Source organism: Myxine glutinosa, chromosome 10 (assembly GCF_964187855.1).
Source record: "Myxine glutinosa chromosome 10, kmMyxGlut1.1, whole genome shotgun sequence".
Lineage (NCBI taxonomy): Eukaryota > Metazoa > Chordata > Myxini > Myxiniformes > Myxinidae > Myxine > Myxine glutinosa.
The window spans coordinates 97372697-97392247 of NC_136270.1; the positions used below are offsets into that span (position 1 = coordinate 97372697).

The following is a 19551-nucleotide window of genomic DNA, read 5'->3' on the forward strand; positions in this document are numbered from 1 at the left end:
TAATGATCTCAACGCCCGCCTCATACAATATAAAACGTATCAAAAAAAATTTCCTTCCTTGTTGACAATTTCCAAGCCAGTCATTATCGTTCTACGGTTATGTTTGCCACATTTTCTATTTTGATGTTTGATGGTAGATTTTGAAATCAACATAATCAATCTCACCTTGTGGCCTTGAATTCCTTCGGGTCCTTGGTGTCCTATCACTCCTTGGGGGCCCTGTGGAGCACCGGGAGGAAGGGGAAGAGGTCAGTCCAAAATGCATTTCTGGCTGTAGTTCATGTATCATTTTTGCATCTGCTGTGATTACTTGCCAAAGGAGAAAAAAAAAATCTTCACCACACGGGAAAGGGATTTTTTGAAAGGTTCGTGTCTGTCAAAGTAATAGCTGTTGGACATTCCAGCATTTAAGGGAACATGAAAGCAGTGACTACAGGCCTCAACATTTACCAATATGAGGCCTCTGGGTGCTGGACAGTACACCGACATTGATTTTCAACACGACATTTCACTTCTACAGGTTTAGCATTCACCAAAATCTAATTTGTTGTATATTTTTAATTTGGCAACTGAAACAAATAGTTTTGTCAAGCGCTTAAAAGCATGTGGCCTGATTGGTGTTTGCCTCATGATCTTCGGGTTGATGTCTTAAATGTTTTTTCTCTTGTGTTGCTGTTGTTGCCTTTTACATAAAAATCGGATTTTGAAAATACGTTTGTAGGAGAGGGAGAAAAGGAGATCATTTGTCCTTAAAACTTCAACAAAAAATGGCGAGGATTCTTAGACATTTCTGGACATAAGGATGATGGAATAGCCCCTGTATGCAAAAGATGTGTAATTTTAACAAGATAAAACTGTACTTCTGCATTAATTGAACGAATATTATTAGGAATGAAATGTCAACATCTATACTTTAAGAGAGCTGGTTGTCTGTCTGTGTGTGCTTCTGCGTGTCGCAATTTTCTCAGAGATGGCTGAACGTATCTTCATCAAATTTTCAGAGGTTCATCCGTGAGTGCCGGAGAGTGTTTAGGCAATATAAATACACATATATCTATATATATATGTATATATATATATATATATATATATATATATATATATAGATATATATATATATATATATATATATATATATATAGAGATATATATATATATATATATATGTATATATATCTCTATATATATATATATATATATATATATATATATATATATATATATATATATATATACAGGGTGAGTCAAAAGTAGCACCCGATTTCTGTTTATTTATATATATATATATATATATATATATATATATATATATATATATATATATATATATATATATATATATATACATATATATATATATATATATTTCTGTCAGTCGATTGTTTGTTTGCCATTTGTATTACAGTGTACAAGAAGGTATAAATAAATGAATGACATGTTTATCTAACCATTTATTCGGGGGAAAATTATTACGGAAAATTATTACGGGGGAAACCCTTAGCTACATTCGTTGCCGTTTTCGGACGACTGGAATTCTTTGTAGTGGCTACCGACCCTCTTGCTTCAAATTTCTCGACAATCAATCGTATGTTTCTTCCCTGGGGTGGGTTAATATCGAATTCCTGTGCCAAACGGCATGCCGCCATCGTTGGTTGTTCATTATGTTTGTAGTAATGTTTCACGGCCGCAATGCATCGATTCATTGAAAGGTAATTCATGGTTCAATTTGGTGCAACTTCAGTAACTTTCCAAACTCTCAGCAATAACCTGCAAAAAAAAAAAAAAAAAATGAAGAAAATTTATAATCTGCAAGACAATTATTAACAACATGACATCCCAGAAAGAATCTGACAGCCGAAAAAACAGAAATCGGGCGCTACTTTTGACTCACCCTGTATATATATATATATAATTTTGAAAAAATAAGTTCCCTTTTTTGGATTAAAAAAAAAACGCTTTATAGTGCTTCAGCCTTTGTAGATCTATGAAATGTAATATTAAATTATCTGGGATTAGTGTATGTGTGTGTGTAATATATAATATATAAATTTTCCTTATTGGGTGGTCGGTATGGGAATGTTTCAGGCACCTACAAAAAATAGAGAAAAAAACAACTTGATTTCTTGAATTTCTTTAAAAAATTCATTGATTTATTCAAAATGCCAACAGGATTAGAACATATCCGGGCAACGCCGGGTACTCCTGCTAATATATTTTGAAATAAGAATTTACCCAGCATCATGAGAAACCTGATCAAACGTGAACACCATACAAGCCAGCAATGAGTTACTTAACCTGTGATATAATGGATGCTTCTTCACCAGCATGTGATTGTGCAATGACATATGCAAACAAATGCAGCACATAATATATAACCACAGTGAGTGTTAACAAAACGAGTGTGCTGTACCGCTGGGCCTCGAGGTCCTGTGTGTCCCATCGGTCCTTCTGGTCCCTGTTGGAAAGTGATAAGAAAGGGTACTCCAAATACTCAATTTCCTGAGCACTTAAAAAATTGCCAAGTGTGCAAGTTAACTTGTGAGCAAGTGTGCATCAATGATGAAAACGTTCTCACCTTGTCACCCTTTTCACCTGGAGATCCACAGTCACCCCTCTCTCCCTGCACAACATTGAAGATTATATGTAGAATGGCAGGATTATGTGTGAAGGAATCATATGGATCTCAAAGGTAAGGAAAAAACTGATGCCAGTAAGGGAAAGAAACTTGGAGTACATCTTTGGGAGTTTTCAGGATACTTCATTTTGAATATTGTGTGTCATGGGTATGGCCATGTTTGATAGGACATTTACAGACATTTCCCATCTACCCAGGTCAGGTTGGGATGACAAATGCCTTTAAGGTGTCCGTATTTCCTCATTTTAGCTGATGTAAATAATGCAATGAGCAACACTAAAAAAAACTGCATTTACAAGTTCAGCAACAACATTTAGAATCTTTGCAGGGAACAAAATGGAGTCCAATAGGTTCCAGAAGCCTCACGTTGAAAATAAATTTAGGAAGTTTTGATTTTGAGTGAGAATAGTTTCTACATTTTCATCTTTTTTCATTTAAATATGTGTGGTGTACTGAATGCTATATGGTGTACTAAAAATTCAAAAGCATATTTACACCATACCTTGATTCCTTTGGACCCAGATCTCCCCTGTAAAACAACAATTGTTTATTTATTTCACATCATTTGGATGCACCAACTCACCAATACAATCAATACATCCAGGAATAATGTCAGCCATCTGGTTCGTCAAAACACCAGCACGAATCCTCATGGCACACACAGCCAGGTTACAACACGTTCCCGCATCTGCACTCTACTTACCGAGGACTTATTACATCGTGACAAGTCGACCTGTCAAACTGACCCTGCCACTGGGCCCTCATGGGTAATTGCAGGCTACAGGGAGAAAAGGATTCTCAGCAGGAATTATTTGTCTACGAGCCTTGCATGGTTATATAACCACCCAGCTCTGTCGGAACCCTCGGTATGGACTATAAAAATAACCTAGTTTGTGGAAAACCCTTGCAGAGTCCAACACTATCAAAATGCAATGATAATTCACCGAGCAGTGACAGGATAGTTCAATCATACCATACTCATATCTGAGGGATTCAGTTTTTTGACTTTAATTCCGAGCCAAATATAATGTCAATCGATGTGCCTTTTGGTTAAAGCACCTGCCTCATTTACAACCAACTCATTTCCATAGAGTCCAAAATGCCCAATATACGTTTCCAATTGGCATAGGCCTTTGATATATATATCATGAGTTGTATATATATATATACATACATATTTTTATATATATATATATTGTTACGTCTATGGGGGTAGGGATGAAATACCGTAGTGGAGATAGGAATGTATAGTGTAGCATGCACTGCGTGACGCGATGAAGCAGAACCTCGATGTACTAAGTAGGGAATCTGTAGAGCATAAGATCGTATATGTGTCCCCATGCAAGGGGTGTTGCTATGCTAATTAGGTAGGGCGTAAGGATAATCCCCAGTGTGTAATTGCCTCCCTGTGATTTTCCCTACGCTTTTATTTCATCTGAAAAGGGCCGCCATTACAACAACAACAACAACAACAACAACAACAACAACCATCATCGCCGACAGTACCCAGACATAACGATCAGCAAGTGAACCCCGCCCAGCCGAACATTCCCGAAAGATGGCTGGACTATGCCTCGAAGGATCGGAACTGGCGGGCCACGCCCCGAGCTTCATCATTGGGTGTCAAGCAGGCCATGAGGCCCCACCCCAAAGGTGATGATTGGTCATGGAGATGGAATGATGTAATGGGATGTAAGGATTGGTCGAGTGTGACGTCAGCGAGGGAAAAAGGAGGATGCGTCTCTCCCTCTGGCTCTCTCTGGTTCTGGCGATTGGATCGGGCGGTCACAGCAATTATCTCTCCCTTGTTCTGGGCTTGGTTGTAGGCAGTCGCATTTCCTGGCTCGTGTGCACTTGTGGAAAAAGACGGAGGAAGAGCGGTTCGGGGCAGTCGGCACCGCGAGGAAAAATTTGCGGAGCTTTTGTGGACAACTCCTATCATAAGGAGCAATAAGACGGCGGTTTGTGGGGCTCTTGGCGGAGCAAAAAGGAGAGTGAAAGAGGACTGCCTGCACGAGTTACCTCACGTTTGTGGCGTCGTGGGGAGCAACTCCACGCCATCTTGTGTGTTTCCCGCACGGTGGTTCGAGGCGACGAACATCAAGCCCTCATTGAGAGCAGAGCAAAGTGCAGCCGACAGAAAGAACATTTATTTTTATTTAGCTTTTCCCTTGTCTGTATTTGTGTCTGAATGGAGGGTCCCTCATTTAGGAATTATAGTTTTTACCTCACCAACCATTTTATTTCCGTGCTTTATTTTCATTAAATCCTTTATTTTTGCATTTCATTCTTGCATTGTAAATTTTCCTTGTCGTGTGTGTTTATTCGATTGTGGGATCGAGGAATAAACCCCGTGGTGGCCGTCCATTCAGGAAAGGCTTTGAGTCCTTCCAGCGCGCAAAAAGATAATTCCACCCAGTTCAGGTACACACCTCGGAGTAACAACGTGCGGCTATTCGTCTGAGGCCAGTATTCATTGGCCACGGACTGGGCGGCCACGTAATTCAAAACACCTCAGCACCATGCAATTAAAAAGACCTCACCACCACATAATTCAAAACACCTCACCACCACATAATTCAAAACACCTCACCACCACATAATTAAAAACAGATCACAGCAAGTGTGTGTCCACCCTCAGGAGAGCCAGGAAACAATATCTCTCCGTTCTCAAGACCGAACTCTCTTATCTGTCTCCCTCTTCCAAATCCTGGTGGCGTCTGGTCAAATCCGTTTCTGGTGTTTGTTCCCCCTCCATCCCCTCCCTTACCTCAAACGGCTACACAGCTGACTCCGCACGTGAAAAAGCTGAATGCCTCAACTCTGTGTTTGCCTCTAAATCTTGTGTCCCAAACCCATCCCTCTCTGTACCCACCATACCCAGTCGTACCCTGCTGCTCCTGGACTCCGTGTCCTTTCCTCCTGACAAGGTGGAAAAGTTTCTGTCAACCCTCGACTCTGATTCTGCAACTGGACCCGACGGCATCAGCCCACGGGTCCTAAAATCCTGCTCTGCCGCTCTATCTCACCCTCTCTCTGTTCTCTTCACCCTCTCTTTTGCTCAAGGTCAACTGCCATCTGCTTGGAAATCAGCCAACATCACCGCTTTGCACAAAAAAGGTGCAAAAACAGATCCTAGCAACTACAGACCAATCAGCCTTCTCCCAATTATCAGCAAAGTCATGGAATCCATCATTGCTTCGGATATGAAATCTTTCCTCTTCTCCAATGGCTTGATCTCTGATCATCAATTTGGTTTCAGACCAAGTCACTCTACTCTGGACATGCTGCTTCTGCTGTCTCAACAATGGATGGAGGTCCTCAATGCCAAACAGGAAATTAGAGCTGTCTCCCTCGACATATCACGTGCCTTCGACACGGTCTGGCACCCCGCTCTGCTCACCAAACTCTCCTCCTTTGGTATCCATGGAAATCTCCACGCATGGCTGGCGGACTTCCTCTCTAGTCGTCGTCAACGTGTGGCCCTGAATGGGTTTCTCTCATCTCCTCTTCCTGTTCAGGCTGGAGTTCCCCAAGGCAGTGTTCTGGGCCCCGTGCTTTTTCTGGTCTTCATCAATGATCTCTCTGACTCTCTCGAAAATCCTCTCTATCTCTTTGCTGATGACTCCACTCTCTGCCGCTCCATTCCTCTTCCCTCAGATCGGCAGTCTGCTGCCTCCTCACTCTCTGAAGACCTGGACAAAATCACAGACTGGTCAAACAAGTGGAACATGTCTTTCAATCCTGACAAATCTCACACTCTTACTATGTCTCTCCGAAAAGATCGACTGGACAACCCTCCCATCTACTTTCTCAACAATCCTCTCCAAGAAGTTCTGTCGCTCAAGATTTTGGGTCTCACTATCTGCCATGATCTTTCTTGGGAAAACCACATTTCCAAGCTGGCCTCCAAAGCCAGTCGCCGACTGGGCATCCTCCGTCGTGCGAAGTCCTTCCTCGGCACACCTGAGCTCCTCACCACATACAAGGCTTTCATCCGCAGCTCAATGGAATACTGTTCTCCCCTATGGGCCGGTGCTCCTGCCTCACACCTAGCTCGGCTTCACGCTGTTGAAACCAAAGCTTTCAGAATTATTGGAATCTCCCGCGATGAAGCTAACTCTGAGGGCCTTTCACTCACTCACCGCAGGCAGGTAGGTGGTCTTTCTGTCTTCTACCGACTCCTCTCCGGCCTTGCACCCCCAGCTCTCTCTGTGCTCTGTCCCCCAAATATTCCTACAGGTCGCACAAGATCTGCCAGCAACCCTCTGATGGTTAAACTGCCGAAATCTCGGCTCTCTGCTCACCTTCACTCTTTCATTCCTCTTTTCTCCCGCCTCTGGAACAAACTCCCTCACTCCCTTCAATCCCACTCCTCCCTCCAGGTCTTTAAAACAGCTGTTCACCACCATCTCTTATCTTCCCCCATCCAAAACCTTGATCTTTTCTACCCCCGCTAATTCACCCCAGATCCACCTTGTTTGAAATTCCAACTTCTTTCCTGGAAGTCCTGGCAGTGTCCATATGTTTTATACCTCTCCCACCGCCCCCTTCCCATGCCCCCCCCCCCCAAAGCCCTCGCCCTCTCTCAGATCTCTCGATTTCTCCATGTCTCTCGGTCCCTGCTCTCAAATGTTGTGTTTGTGTCCTTCCCCCTCTCTCCCCATCTTGTCTACCGCTCCCGATGTTATATGTTTTATGTGTCGGTTTGTCTTTCTGTGTGATTAATGTTCGCTCTTTCACGAGCCTCGATCTTGTATACAAAAAAAAAAAAAAAAAAAAAGAAAAAAAAAGCCACATAATTCAAAACACCTCACCACCACATAATTCAAAACACCTCACCACCACATAATTCAAAACACCTCACCACCACATAATTCAAAACACCTCACCACCACGTAATTCAAAACACCTCACCACCACGTAATTCAAAACACCTCACCACCACGTAATTCAAAACACCTCACCACCATGAAATTCAAAACACCTCACCACCACGAAATTAAAAACACCTCACCACCACATAATTCAAAACACCTCACCACAACAAAATTTAAAACAACTCACCACCATGAAATTCAAAACACCTTACCACCAAGTAATTCAAAACACCTCACAACCATGTAATTCCAAACACCTTGTTGTGGAAAAGCAATCAGGTCCACACAACTTTAGTCCAACTTGTGGTTTAATTCCATTTAGATCATGACATCATCCTGTAATGCAGGAAATGCAATAAGTATACGATGTGGCATCACATGGGACCATTCATAACATTCAATGCAAGCAAGCTGGATATTCTATGCTGGCGTACCGTTAGCGAGTCTACCAGATGTAACGTGTCACAGGAGAAGTCTCGGAGCACCGTCCGCAGCAGCGGGTCTTATAGTCACGCCCCTAGCGGTGTCAACGAGCAGCGAGCATCACCCCGGGTTCAGTACGAATACGATTTCACTACATTCTCCCCCCCGTCAGAATTATACGGCGGTGCGGCTAGAAGCGAGCGAGCGTCAGCACGAACAGGGTGCGGAACATCAGTCGACCCAACCGTATCGGGCCGGGCGGCGAATTTCTCTGCCAGCACGTGTCCGAAATTCCCCGGGTACGGCATCACGTATCCCTGTGTCCCCGGCATCGGAGGCGCCATCAGGGTCGGGTGACGAAGGGGGTAACTCCAAGTCGTCGGGCCCAGGTAGACCCGGCGAGGGGAGAGTCGGTAGACTTTCGGGAATGGGAGCGTCGGGAGAGGCCATAGTCTCATAGATGGGTTCGGTCGGTCCGTCCAATTCCCTACTCAGGTCGGCGACCCCGCATGGGGCAAGGTGATGGACGGAGACAGTAGTCTCACGGCCATCAGTCGTCATCACACGAGCATGCTCAGGATTAGCCTGGAGAATCTGCACTTTGTCCACTAGGGGGTCGTACTTGCTCGCGCGAACCGCCCGTTTAAGGTAGGCCGGCCCGGGCGCAGCGAGCCAACTGGGCAAAGACCGTATACACCCCGTGCTCCTGGGGTGGTGGAAAAGTCGCTCGTGGGGAGTTTGGTTGGTTGCCGTACACAGGAGAGCCCTGATCGAGTTCAACGCCGCAGGTAGCGACCAAGCCCATTTATCGAGGCCCCGGCCGAGGGTCCGGAGGTTGAGCATGACGGCCCTCCAGATAATCCCGTTGAAGCGTTCGATCTGCCCATTAGCCTGGGGTCTGTACGGCGTGGTGTAACTAGAAGCAATGTTATTTTGGAGCAGATAGCCGCGCACCTCCTGAGACAAGAAGACCGCTCCCCGGTCGGTATGGACATAGGCCGGGTACCCGAACATTGAGAACAAGTTCTGTAAGCATCGCATCACCGTGGCAGCAGTCATGTCCGCGCACGTATAAGCAAAGGGGAATCGCGAGTACTCATCGACGATAGTGAGCAGATAGCGAGAGCCGCTCGACACCGGCAATGGGCCCTTGAAATCCATCGCCAAGCGTTCCCACGGTCGCGTAGCCTTAACCAGAGTCCCCATGGGAGGGTTATAGAAACGCGGTTTGATTTCCGCGCAGATAGCGCAGTCGCGACAGATACGGCGGATATCGTCAATCGAGTATGGGAGATTGCCACGCCGCACAAAATGAGCGAAACGCGTTACGCCGGGATGGCCCGCAGTGGCATGCAGCACCCGTAGGCCCTCCAACGAGGTGATACCCGCGCATGTAGCCGGTCGTGATAAGGCATCAGCGGCCCGGTTATCCTTCCCCGGGCGATATTTGATGGTGTAACAGAAGTCGGCGAGTTCGATACGCCAGCGAGTGATTTTCTCATTCTTAATGCGCTGGGCGTGTAAGGTGTCGTACATGAACGCAACGCTTTGCTGGTCCGTGATGATTTGGAAGCACCGCCCGAGTAAGTACGGGCACCATCACCGAATAGACTCGACGATCGCATACGCTTCCTTTTCGACGAACAAGTGTCTCCGCTCAGCGGTGGTAAGAGTCCGTGAAAAGAAGCCACGGGACGCCCCCCCTTGGGAGAGGGTCGCCGCGATGGCCTGATCCGAGGCGTCACTTTCGAGGACGAAAGAGCCGCTCTCGTCGATTGTCGCCACGGCGGCTCAGGCGATGTCGGCCTTAAGGCCTTCAAAGGCCGCCAATTCGGCCGGACTCAGTGGGAAGGTGTCGCAGGCCACGAGGGGGCGAAGTTTCGCGGAGAAATTTTGCACCCATTTGGAGTAATGGGCGAATAGCCTGAGGGCGCGCTTCAGGGATGCCCGATCACAGGGAGGGGCCATGTCGAGCAAAGGTCGCAGACACTCCTTATCCGGAGCGACAGAGCCATGGGTCACAGTGTACCCCAGAAGATCTATCGTGCGTAGGGAGTATTGGCACTTATCCTCGTTCATAGTTAAGTGATACCTCTGCGCGACCTCAAGGAAGCGCTTCAGATTAGCATCATGGTGCCCTTGGTCATATCCACAAACCGTAAGATTATCGAGGTAGACGAAAACATCGGTTAAGTGCTCCCGCGCAATGAGGTCATCCATGGCCCTCTGGAAACAAGCGACCCCGTTCGTTACCCCAAAAGGCAATCGCGTAAATTGGTACAACCGCTGCCCCGACTCAAAAGCGGTATAGATACGATCCGCCCTAGAGATAGGGATCTGGTGGTACGCACTACGGAGATCGAGAGTGCTATAGACCGAATACTGGGACACCTGTTGCACCAGCGCGTCCATCCCCGGAAGGGGGTAGGCATCCAGCTGTGTAAAGCGGTTAATCGTTTGGGAATAGTCGATTACCATGCGTCTGCGGTGGGCCTCGCTGCGCACCACCAAGACCTGGGCGCGCCACGGCGACCTGCTAGGTTCTATGATGCCGTCTTTCAAGAGCTGAGCCGTTTCGTCCGCAATGAATTGCATGTCTGCGCGAGAGTAGCGCCGTGATTTCACCGCGACAGGGGTACAGTCGGAGGTTAGATTGGGGAACAGCGAAAGCGGCTGGATTCGGCGGCGTATTCTGCGCCGACCCGCAAGCCCCGGATGGTGGCTTGCAACTGAAGCACTGGCTCAGAACATTGGAGAATCATTTCGAGGAGCCTGAGACCGCGCCGACGGCTGCCGCGAAGCTAGCAACGCTTCATTCAAAAATCGACTACAAGGTGTACAATTCCATCGCTCAATTCGCGACGTATGACCTCTCGATCGCGGAGCTCAAACGTCTGTACATAAAGGAAAAAAGCCCGGTGTATGCACGATATTTGCTGCTAACGCGACGTCAGCAACCCAACGAGGCGATCGACCACTATGCCCAGGAGCTCCGGCAGCTCTTGCTGGACAGCATCAAGGAGCCACGGACTCCCGCGCAGTCTCAGGATGATCTTCTTTTAGATGCCTTTATTGCAGGGGTCTCCTCCCAGGAACTACGGCTCAAACTCCTAGAGAAGACCGACCTGACCTTCGCTACGGCACTCGAGCAAGGGAAAGTATACACCGAAGCGCGGATGCAATCGAACACCTATAATCGCACGCGCCTCTTGGCGGGCACTACACTACACGCCCGGCCGGAGAGTGCTACCGCCGAGGACGCGGACCTGCTCGCGGAACTCCGGGATGCTCCGGAGGAAGACCCAGTCCTGACGGCTGCCGCTACGGCCAGACCCAAGGCCTTACGCGGGGCCGCATGCTTTTTCTGTGGGGGGCCACGCCATGCCCGGCCCGTGTGTCCCGCACGAGACGCTATATGCCATTTGTGCTCGCAAAAGGGACATTACGCGAAAGTGTGCAGGAAAACGGCACGCGGCTCGCGGCTCATTGAATCGCACGGTTTGAATGTATCTGGCGACCTTGAATGGGCTCATTGCGGAGCCTGCAAGCCGAGCCCGAAACCCGGCGCCTTACCCATCTTCGAAGGGGAGGGCCCCTCTCTGCGGGCCCCTGGGCGCTCAGACGTCCTTGGCGGGCGTCACCGGACAGCCACCACAGTCTCATCCTCAATCGGGCACGAAGTACGTGTCCTTGACCAAACTCCGGGCCACGCAAGGGGCTTTGAAGCCTCGCCAAGCCCCAGCGGAACGTTCTCCTCGTGTCGTCCACGAGCTAACGGTGGCCCTCACCCCGGAAAAGGCGATTTCAAATACTACGGAGGCCTTTTCCTGCCAAAAGTGTCAAAAGGCGTTTTCGAATACTACGGAGGCCTTTTCCCGTCAGAATTGTCAGATTTTGAATCGCGAAACACCGGAATGCTTGGGAAAGCCCTCTGATGGCATTAATGGATTCCCCATGGACAACGCATACTCCGGCCACGACCGCAAAACTGCTGCTGGCATAGGATCCACCCGCGAGGCTTGTCCGACCCATTCGGGGGGTTCAGTCCCACTCCCAGCAGCCTCGTCTGGCCTGGCTCAAGCCCATATTCCCCTCATGGTCGAAGGCCATTGTGTTCGGGCCTTGGTGGATACAGGGTCTATGGATAGTTTTATCGACCAGCGACTTGTGCTCAGGCATGGATGGCGGATCTGGAGGTCTACGAGACGGATCTTCATGGCTTCCCAGGGGCTTCGACTCAGCACGAAGGGGGAATGCCGATTGAAACTCGTGCTAAAGGGACGGGTTTTTCCTGATGTACACCTTATGGTTTTACCCGCTTTATGTGCTGATATTCTGTTAGGACACGATTTTCTTAAGCTGCATGGACGTCTGGTAATGGAGTTTGGTGGGCCTGACACGCTTGTTGTGGGGGCGGACGACGCGCTTGCGGTGTGCGCCCTAGCGTAAATGGAATTAAGTGTTGTGGAAAACCAATCAGGTCCACACAACTTTAGTCCAACTTGTGGTTTAATTCCATTTAGATCATGACATCATCCTGTAATGCAGGAAATGCAATAGGTATACGATGTGGCATCACATGGGACCATTCATAACATTCATTGCAAGCAAGCTGGATATTCTATGCTGGCGTACCGTTAGCGAGTCTACCAGATGTAACGTGTTACAGCAGAAGTCTCGGAGCACCGTCCGCAGCAGCGGGTTTTATAGTCACGCCCCTAGCGGTGTCAACGAGCAGCGAGCATCACCCCGGGTTCAGTACGAATACGATTTCACTACACACCTCACCACCATATAAATCAAAACACCTCACCACCACGTAATTCAAAACACCTCACCACCATAAAATTCAAAACACCTCACCACCATGTAATTCAAAACACTTCACGACCACGTAATTCAAAACACCTCGCCACCACATAATTCAAAACACCTCAGCACCATGTAATTCAAAACACCTCACCACCACGTTATTCAAAACACATCACCACGACGTGATTCAAAATACCTCACTACCTCGTTATTTTAAAAAACTTCACAACCATGGAAGCAAAAGTTTGAGGGAGTAGTTCAGGTCTGGGTTCCCGCCTGGGTTACCGCCAAGGAACGGGCGGTTCCCGCCAACGCCCGGACGATTTTGACGACGCCTGACGAGACCCCACCAGCGATCAGAGCTAAGTGCACTAAATAACCACACACACCTTAATTTTATCCACCATTTATTTTATCCTTCGTCTGTGTTTGTATCTGTTGTGGGGACGTCCCGTTTAAGAATTTAGTTTATCAGCGTTTCTTTGTTACCGGCATTTATTTAAATCAACCTGTTTCTTTTTGAACATTTAAAAACCGTGTTGTTTGAGTTAATTTATACAGGTTGAAGACGTCGGGTGGAGGCCGTTCAGGTAAGTGCTATTCAGCATCCTTCTCCTCCCCCTCCCCTCCTCCCCCCGCCCGCCCCCCCCCCTCCCCGCCTGTATTAACTCCGCCACATTTTGAACTGAGTGCCTCTGAGTAAAGCTCGTTTGACCTTCCGTGATTCACCAAGGGTAGTCACACGACAATGTATATATATATATATATATATATATATATATATATATATATATATATATATATATGTATATATATATATAATATATACAGTATATAAAAAAAAATATATATATATATATATGTCTATACATACACATACAGAGTATATACTTTTGCTTTTCTTTGAATTATCTCGTACATGCGGATGTTACATGTTCACAATGAGACAAATGATCTTTAGCCTGATGTAAATAAATATCATTTTTATACACCACTTCATTTTCTTCACTCATGCAATCTTTGCTTGCTTTCAGTACCAAAGGCTAGATCATTAATGCCTTTGGTGATTGGGGATTTTCGTTCTTTGGTGTAAAAGCAAAAGTGTCAGTGCTCATGAATTTATTTCACCAACGCCTTGTACAAGATACAACCGGATTGTCACATAAGGGGCAATAAGCCTATAGGTAAAATGAGGCTGGATAAAAATGATAAATGTGGGTCTAAACTTTTTTTCCTTACCTCGGCGCCATTACTTCCTTGTTTTCCATCTTGTCCTGCTGCTCCCTGGCAGACAACAAAAATGCTCAGTTGCTCTGGGTGTCTTTCCAGGAGTATCAATGTTACACCAGACAATCAGCTCTTTCATAACCAGACAAAGAGCTCTTGAGACACAAGCTGCTTGGCAGGGCATACAATTCAATTGACTCTTTGTTTCTTCCTGTTCATTACTGGAGAAAACCTATGGATGTATTTTTAAATGTCTGCAAAAATTGGCGATGAATTGACCAATATGTAAAACAGTTGATTCTCTATATTATAGCGTAATTGTGTTGAAACAGTTTTAGCCATTTTTATAAATTCATAGCTGGCAACAAAACGAGGGTGGGAGGTATGAAACATTTGGAAAATGGGCTGCTTTCTGATCATTGGCCAGATGGCATTACCATGAACAATGCCAAAGTTTTGAACACTCCCTCTCCCATTATCTCCAAACTAGAAAAAAAATCACGTTTTAGGCCATTTTTTTGTATGCGACCTGCTTTGTTAACAGACGATAGCCTCAACATATCTACATATACATACAGTCATGTGAAAAAAAAGTACACCCCATGTAAAGTTTTGACTTTTTCAACATATTTCAACATACAGCTATTTGATCTTCATTTCAACAATATTGATAGATAAAGGTGATATAATATAACAAATATCATGAAACATTTACATTTTGTAGTCCTTTGTATAATTTAAATAAACATAAATGCAAATTTCGCATGTGGAAAAAGTAAGTACACCCCTACATTTATCACTACTTCAAATACCTAAAATTAGAATCAGGTGCACCAGCTCAGGTGCAAATGATTAGAACATCGTTAGAGAGGATTTTGGAGGAACCTGTCTTATTTAAACCTCAGACATTTAGTTTGGTTTGCTCTTTGTTGTTGAAGTGTGCGGCGTCACCATGCCTAGATCAAAAGAGCTCTCTGAGGCCTTCAGAAAGAAGGTTATAGATGCCTACGAGTCTGGGAAGGGATTTAAAAAGATCTCCAAAAAATTTGAAATCAATCATTTGACTGTCCAGAAGATCATCTACAAGTGGAGAAGATTCCAAACAACTGCCAACTTGTTCAGGCCAGGCCGCCCCAGCAAGTTCAGCCCAAGAGCAGACCGCAAGATGCTGAAAGAAGTCTCTAAGAACCCCACTATGTCATCACGGGACCCACAGGTAGCTCTTGCCAATGTTGATGTCAAAGTGCACGAGTCTACCATTAGAAAGAGGCTGCACAAATTTGATCTACATGGGAGGTGTGCCAGGAGGAAACCTTTGCTGTCCAGAAAAAACATCAGGGCAAGACTAAAGTTTGCCAATGAAGACCGAGGCAAAGACCAGCACTTCTGGAACAATGTGCTCTGGACAGATGAGTCAAAGGTAGAGCTATTTGGCCACAGTACCAGAAGACGTGTTTGGCGAAAACAAAAGACAGCATTTGACCACAAGAACGTGATACCAACTGCAAAGCATGGTGGTGGAAATATTATGGTTTGGGGCAGCGCTGCATCAGGACCTGGGCAGCTCACCATCATATAATCCACTATGAATTCTTCATTGTACCAGAGGGTGCTTGAGGATAATGTGAGGCCATCTGTCGGAAAGTTGAAGCTCAACCGAAGGTGGACCTTGCAACAGGACAATGACCCGAAGCATACCAGTAAATCCACGAAGGAATGGCTGAAAATAAAGAAATGGAGGGTTCTGGAATGGCCAAGTCAAAGCCCGGATCTAAATCCCATCGAGATGTTGTGGGGGGATTTGAAACGAGCTGTGCATGCAAGAAACCCCTCAAACATCGCACAGCTGAAAGAATTCTGCATGGAGGAGTGGGCAAAAATTTCTCCCAGTCGATCTCGGAGACTGTTAGACAGTTATAAGAAACGCCTACTATATACTTGCTGGTATATATATATACTTGAGGTTGTTTCTGTCAAAGGGGGCAATACCACCTATTAGAGCCATGGGTGTACTTACTTTTTCCACATGCGAAATTTGCATTTATGTTTATTTAAATTATACAATGGACTACAAAATGTAAATGTTTCATGATATTTGTTATATTATATCACCTTTATCTCTCAATATTGTTGAAATGAAGATCAAATAGCTGTATGTTGAAATATGTTGAAAAAGTCAAAACTTTACATTTACTTTACATTTACTAAAACTTTACATTTACTAAAACTTTACAAAAAAAAAACATATATATATATATATATATATATATATATATATATATATATATATATATATATATATACACATATATATATATATATTATATATACATATATATATATATATGTACAGGTTAAACCCCATAACTTCCCTTCCCACGCCTCCTCCCCCCCCCCCCCCCCCCAAAGCCCTCTCCCTCCCACAGATCTCCCGATGTCCCTGCTCTCAAATGTTGTGTTTGTGTGCTTCTCCTCCTCTCCCCATCTTGTCTACCGCTCCCCTTATTATATACTTTGTGTCTGTTGTGATTTTTTGTGATAAATGTTAACTCTTTCATGAGCCTCGATCCTGTATACAAAAAACAAAACAAAAAAAAACAACAACTAGGAAGCAAGGCACAGATTGAGTCTCACCCCAGCAATTGCTGCACAAGCTGTTCGCAACAAGTGTAGCCTGCCACACTGACACATTGTCTCTGCCCTGCTCCTCGACAATTAGGAGGTTTGCAGTCAGGAACATTAAATTTAACTGAAGATGCACACTAACCCTATGACATGACGCTAACATCATGTGTATAATTTATGCACATGATGTCAGCGTCATGTCATAGTGTTAGTGTGCTTCTTTAGTTAAATACTATGTATGTATATATATATATATATATATATATATATATATATATATATATATATATATATATATATATATATGTATATATATATATATATATATATATATATATATATATATATATATATATATATATATATATATAATCCATGAATAAATATACCTCCGCACTGGAGGATATTTATTTATTTGACATGGGGTCGGTGTACTTTGAATGTATCTGTCCTTGTTGGACACTGCCTCTTTCCTATGCCATCTCCAGGCACTGCATAACGTCATTGCCGGGCACCGAAGGGGGGCCGGCAATGACGCACGCTGAAAGGGAGTACTCAATTTTCACTCCGGTTGTTTGTGTGTTTTCTTGTTTTCCTGTTTGTTTGTTTGTTTGTTAGTTTGTCCGTGCAATATCTCAGCCATCATTTAGGCTAGGAAGCTGAAATTTGGGCACAATAGTGAGTAAGTATTTTGTCAAAAAAGTATTTTTGTTTTTTTGATTAATCAATAAATTGATTAGTTATTTAATTATTATCTATTAATTAAGTACTTATTTATTTCCTTTCTCATCTGGCCATTATCTCAGGCACCTTTTGAGCTGGGAAGCTGACATTTGGACACGACAATGACCAAGTGATTTGGCTGGAAAGGCCATTTTTGATTTATTGATTCATCAATTAATCGATTAATTATTTAATTATTCGATGAATGACTTAATTAATTAATTTTTTTAAAGTTAAAGATTCAGATGAAACACTAGTGGTTTCGGTATTCTATTAGCCAATTGATAAATTATTTCATTATTTCATGATTATCATTTATTTATTTTCATTATTAATCATTTATTTATTTTCATTATTAATCATTTATTTATTTTCTTTCTCATCTGGGCAATATCTCAGGCACCTTTTGAGCTCGGAAGCTAATATTTAGACACGATAGTGACCAAGTGATGTGGCTATAAAGGATATTTTTGATTTATTGATTAATCAATTAATCAAATAATTATTTATTGATTAATAAATGAATTATTTTATTTTTTTCGATTAAAGACTTATTTAATTAATTTTCTAAAAGTTACAGCATTGGATGAGGCACTGGTAGTTTCGGTATGCTATTAGCCAATTGATTTAGTTATCTTATGATTATTATTTATTTATTTTAATTCTCATCTGGGCAATATCTCAGGCACCTTTTGAGCTAGGAAGCTAATATGTGGACACGACAGCGACCAAGTGATGTGCCTATGAAGGATATTTTTGATTTATTGATTAATCAATTCATCGATTTATTATTTATTGATTAATCTGTTGTTGAATTTTTTGGATTAATGACTTATTTAATTAATCTTCAAAGAGTTACAGCTTCGGATGAAGCACTGGTGTAGGTTAGGTATGCTATTAGCCAATTGATTAAGAAAATATTTTATGATCATTATTCATTGATTTTAATTATGCAATCAACCAATCAATTGTTGTACACCTCTACCTCCCAATACAATCTCTATGAGCTGAACGGTGGTATCACCGGGTGCCGAAGTCACCACGACAATGCCGTGCTGGGGAATATTTATTTATTTCGCATGGAGGCGGTGTACTTTGAATGTATCTGTGCTTGTATGAAATATCTTATTTCCGTTTCAGGATACAACAGAAATACAGATATCATTTTCATATTTTGACCACTCCACCCAATCCATCCATCCATCCATCCATCACTCCACCACCCAATCCTTACATTCTCCCTTCTGGTCGAACTTCCTCACAAATCTTTCTCCTCACACATTTTGTCCTGCTCATTTCTCTCACCTTTTCCCTTCCTTTTTCTTTTCACAACTTCTTAAAATCACTAACCGATCTCACCTTTTGCCTATCTAACATATTGGTAACACATGTTTCAAGACAATAATACAGTACATGCCAATAATACTACCTAACATATAGGTAACACATATTGCACGACTTTCACACAGTACATTAAAATGTCATATCAAAGTTATTTTACCTGCTCTCCTTTGGATCCAAGTGCTCCATTCTCACCAGGCCGCCCTCTTCGACCCTACAAAACAATCTTTCTTTAATTACATTCACGATATCACAACAAAGTAATCTAAAAAGAATGCCAAGAAAGTTCTGTCAATATTTCTGACAATATTTCTGTTAAAATGCCAATACGTTTTCCCACCATGACCTTTTTCCGATGACAAGTTTGTAAAGTCCTCTCATAAATATACCGTACTGCCATTTAGTATGACTGAAAATTATTTATCTGACCCATCTGTCCAGAATCAAGATGGATGTGACCACAACCTGTCGAGGCGACAATGTTTCATGTGATAAATATACTTTCAGCTGAATAAAAATAAATAAAAACACAACCTGTGCTAGCCATGATACGAAAAAGAAGAACATAATATGTAAACTATTGTCGATTTTGACATGGAAAACTTCAAAGTCAATTTAAAAAGTATCTCAATTGACTTGCAAAATTATTCCGATTACAGGAAGCTTTCATCAAAAGGTTGTCTGACTGTATACATGTTAGTCATTTTTTAAGCAGTGAAGCCGCTTCAATATTTGTCTATGTACGTCTGTCAAAAAATGAAGGAGAAGAACCTTTCTAACAATGTGTTTAATTCTAAAGGGAAAATTCGCATGAGATCAAAAAGGAAAAGGTAATTCTAAAGGGTAATTCTCATGGGTCTAAAGGGTAATTCAAGAATGATTCTA

The 19551-nt window shown here is 43.7% G+C and overlaps 1 protein-coding gene across 1 annotated transcript in view; it reads right to left on the minus strand.

Annotated features, from left to right (window-relative positions):
• The window catches only part of LOC137433398 (uncharacterized), a 320088-nt gene that overhangs the window by 196340 nt on the left and 104197 nt on the right, over positions 1-19551 (minus strand). The window contains exons 7-12 of the mRNA XM_078785923.1: positions 18827-18880; positions 13990-14034; positions 3138-3164; positions 2576-2620; positions 2411-2455; positions 166-219 (exon numbers count right to left, since the gene is read on the minus strand). Coding sequence (XP_078642049.1) covers positions 166-219; positions 2411-2455; positions 2576-2620; positions 3138-3164; positions 13990-14034; positions 18827-18880 — 270 coding nt within the window. The remainder of the gene's footprint in view (positions 1-165; positions 220-2410; positions 2456-2575; positions 2621-3137; positions 3165-13989; positions 14035-18826; positions 18881-19551) is intronic.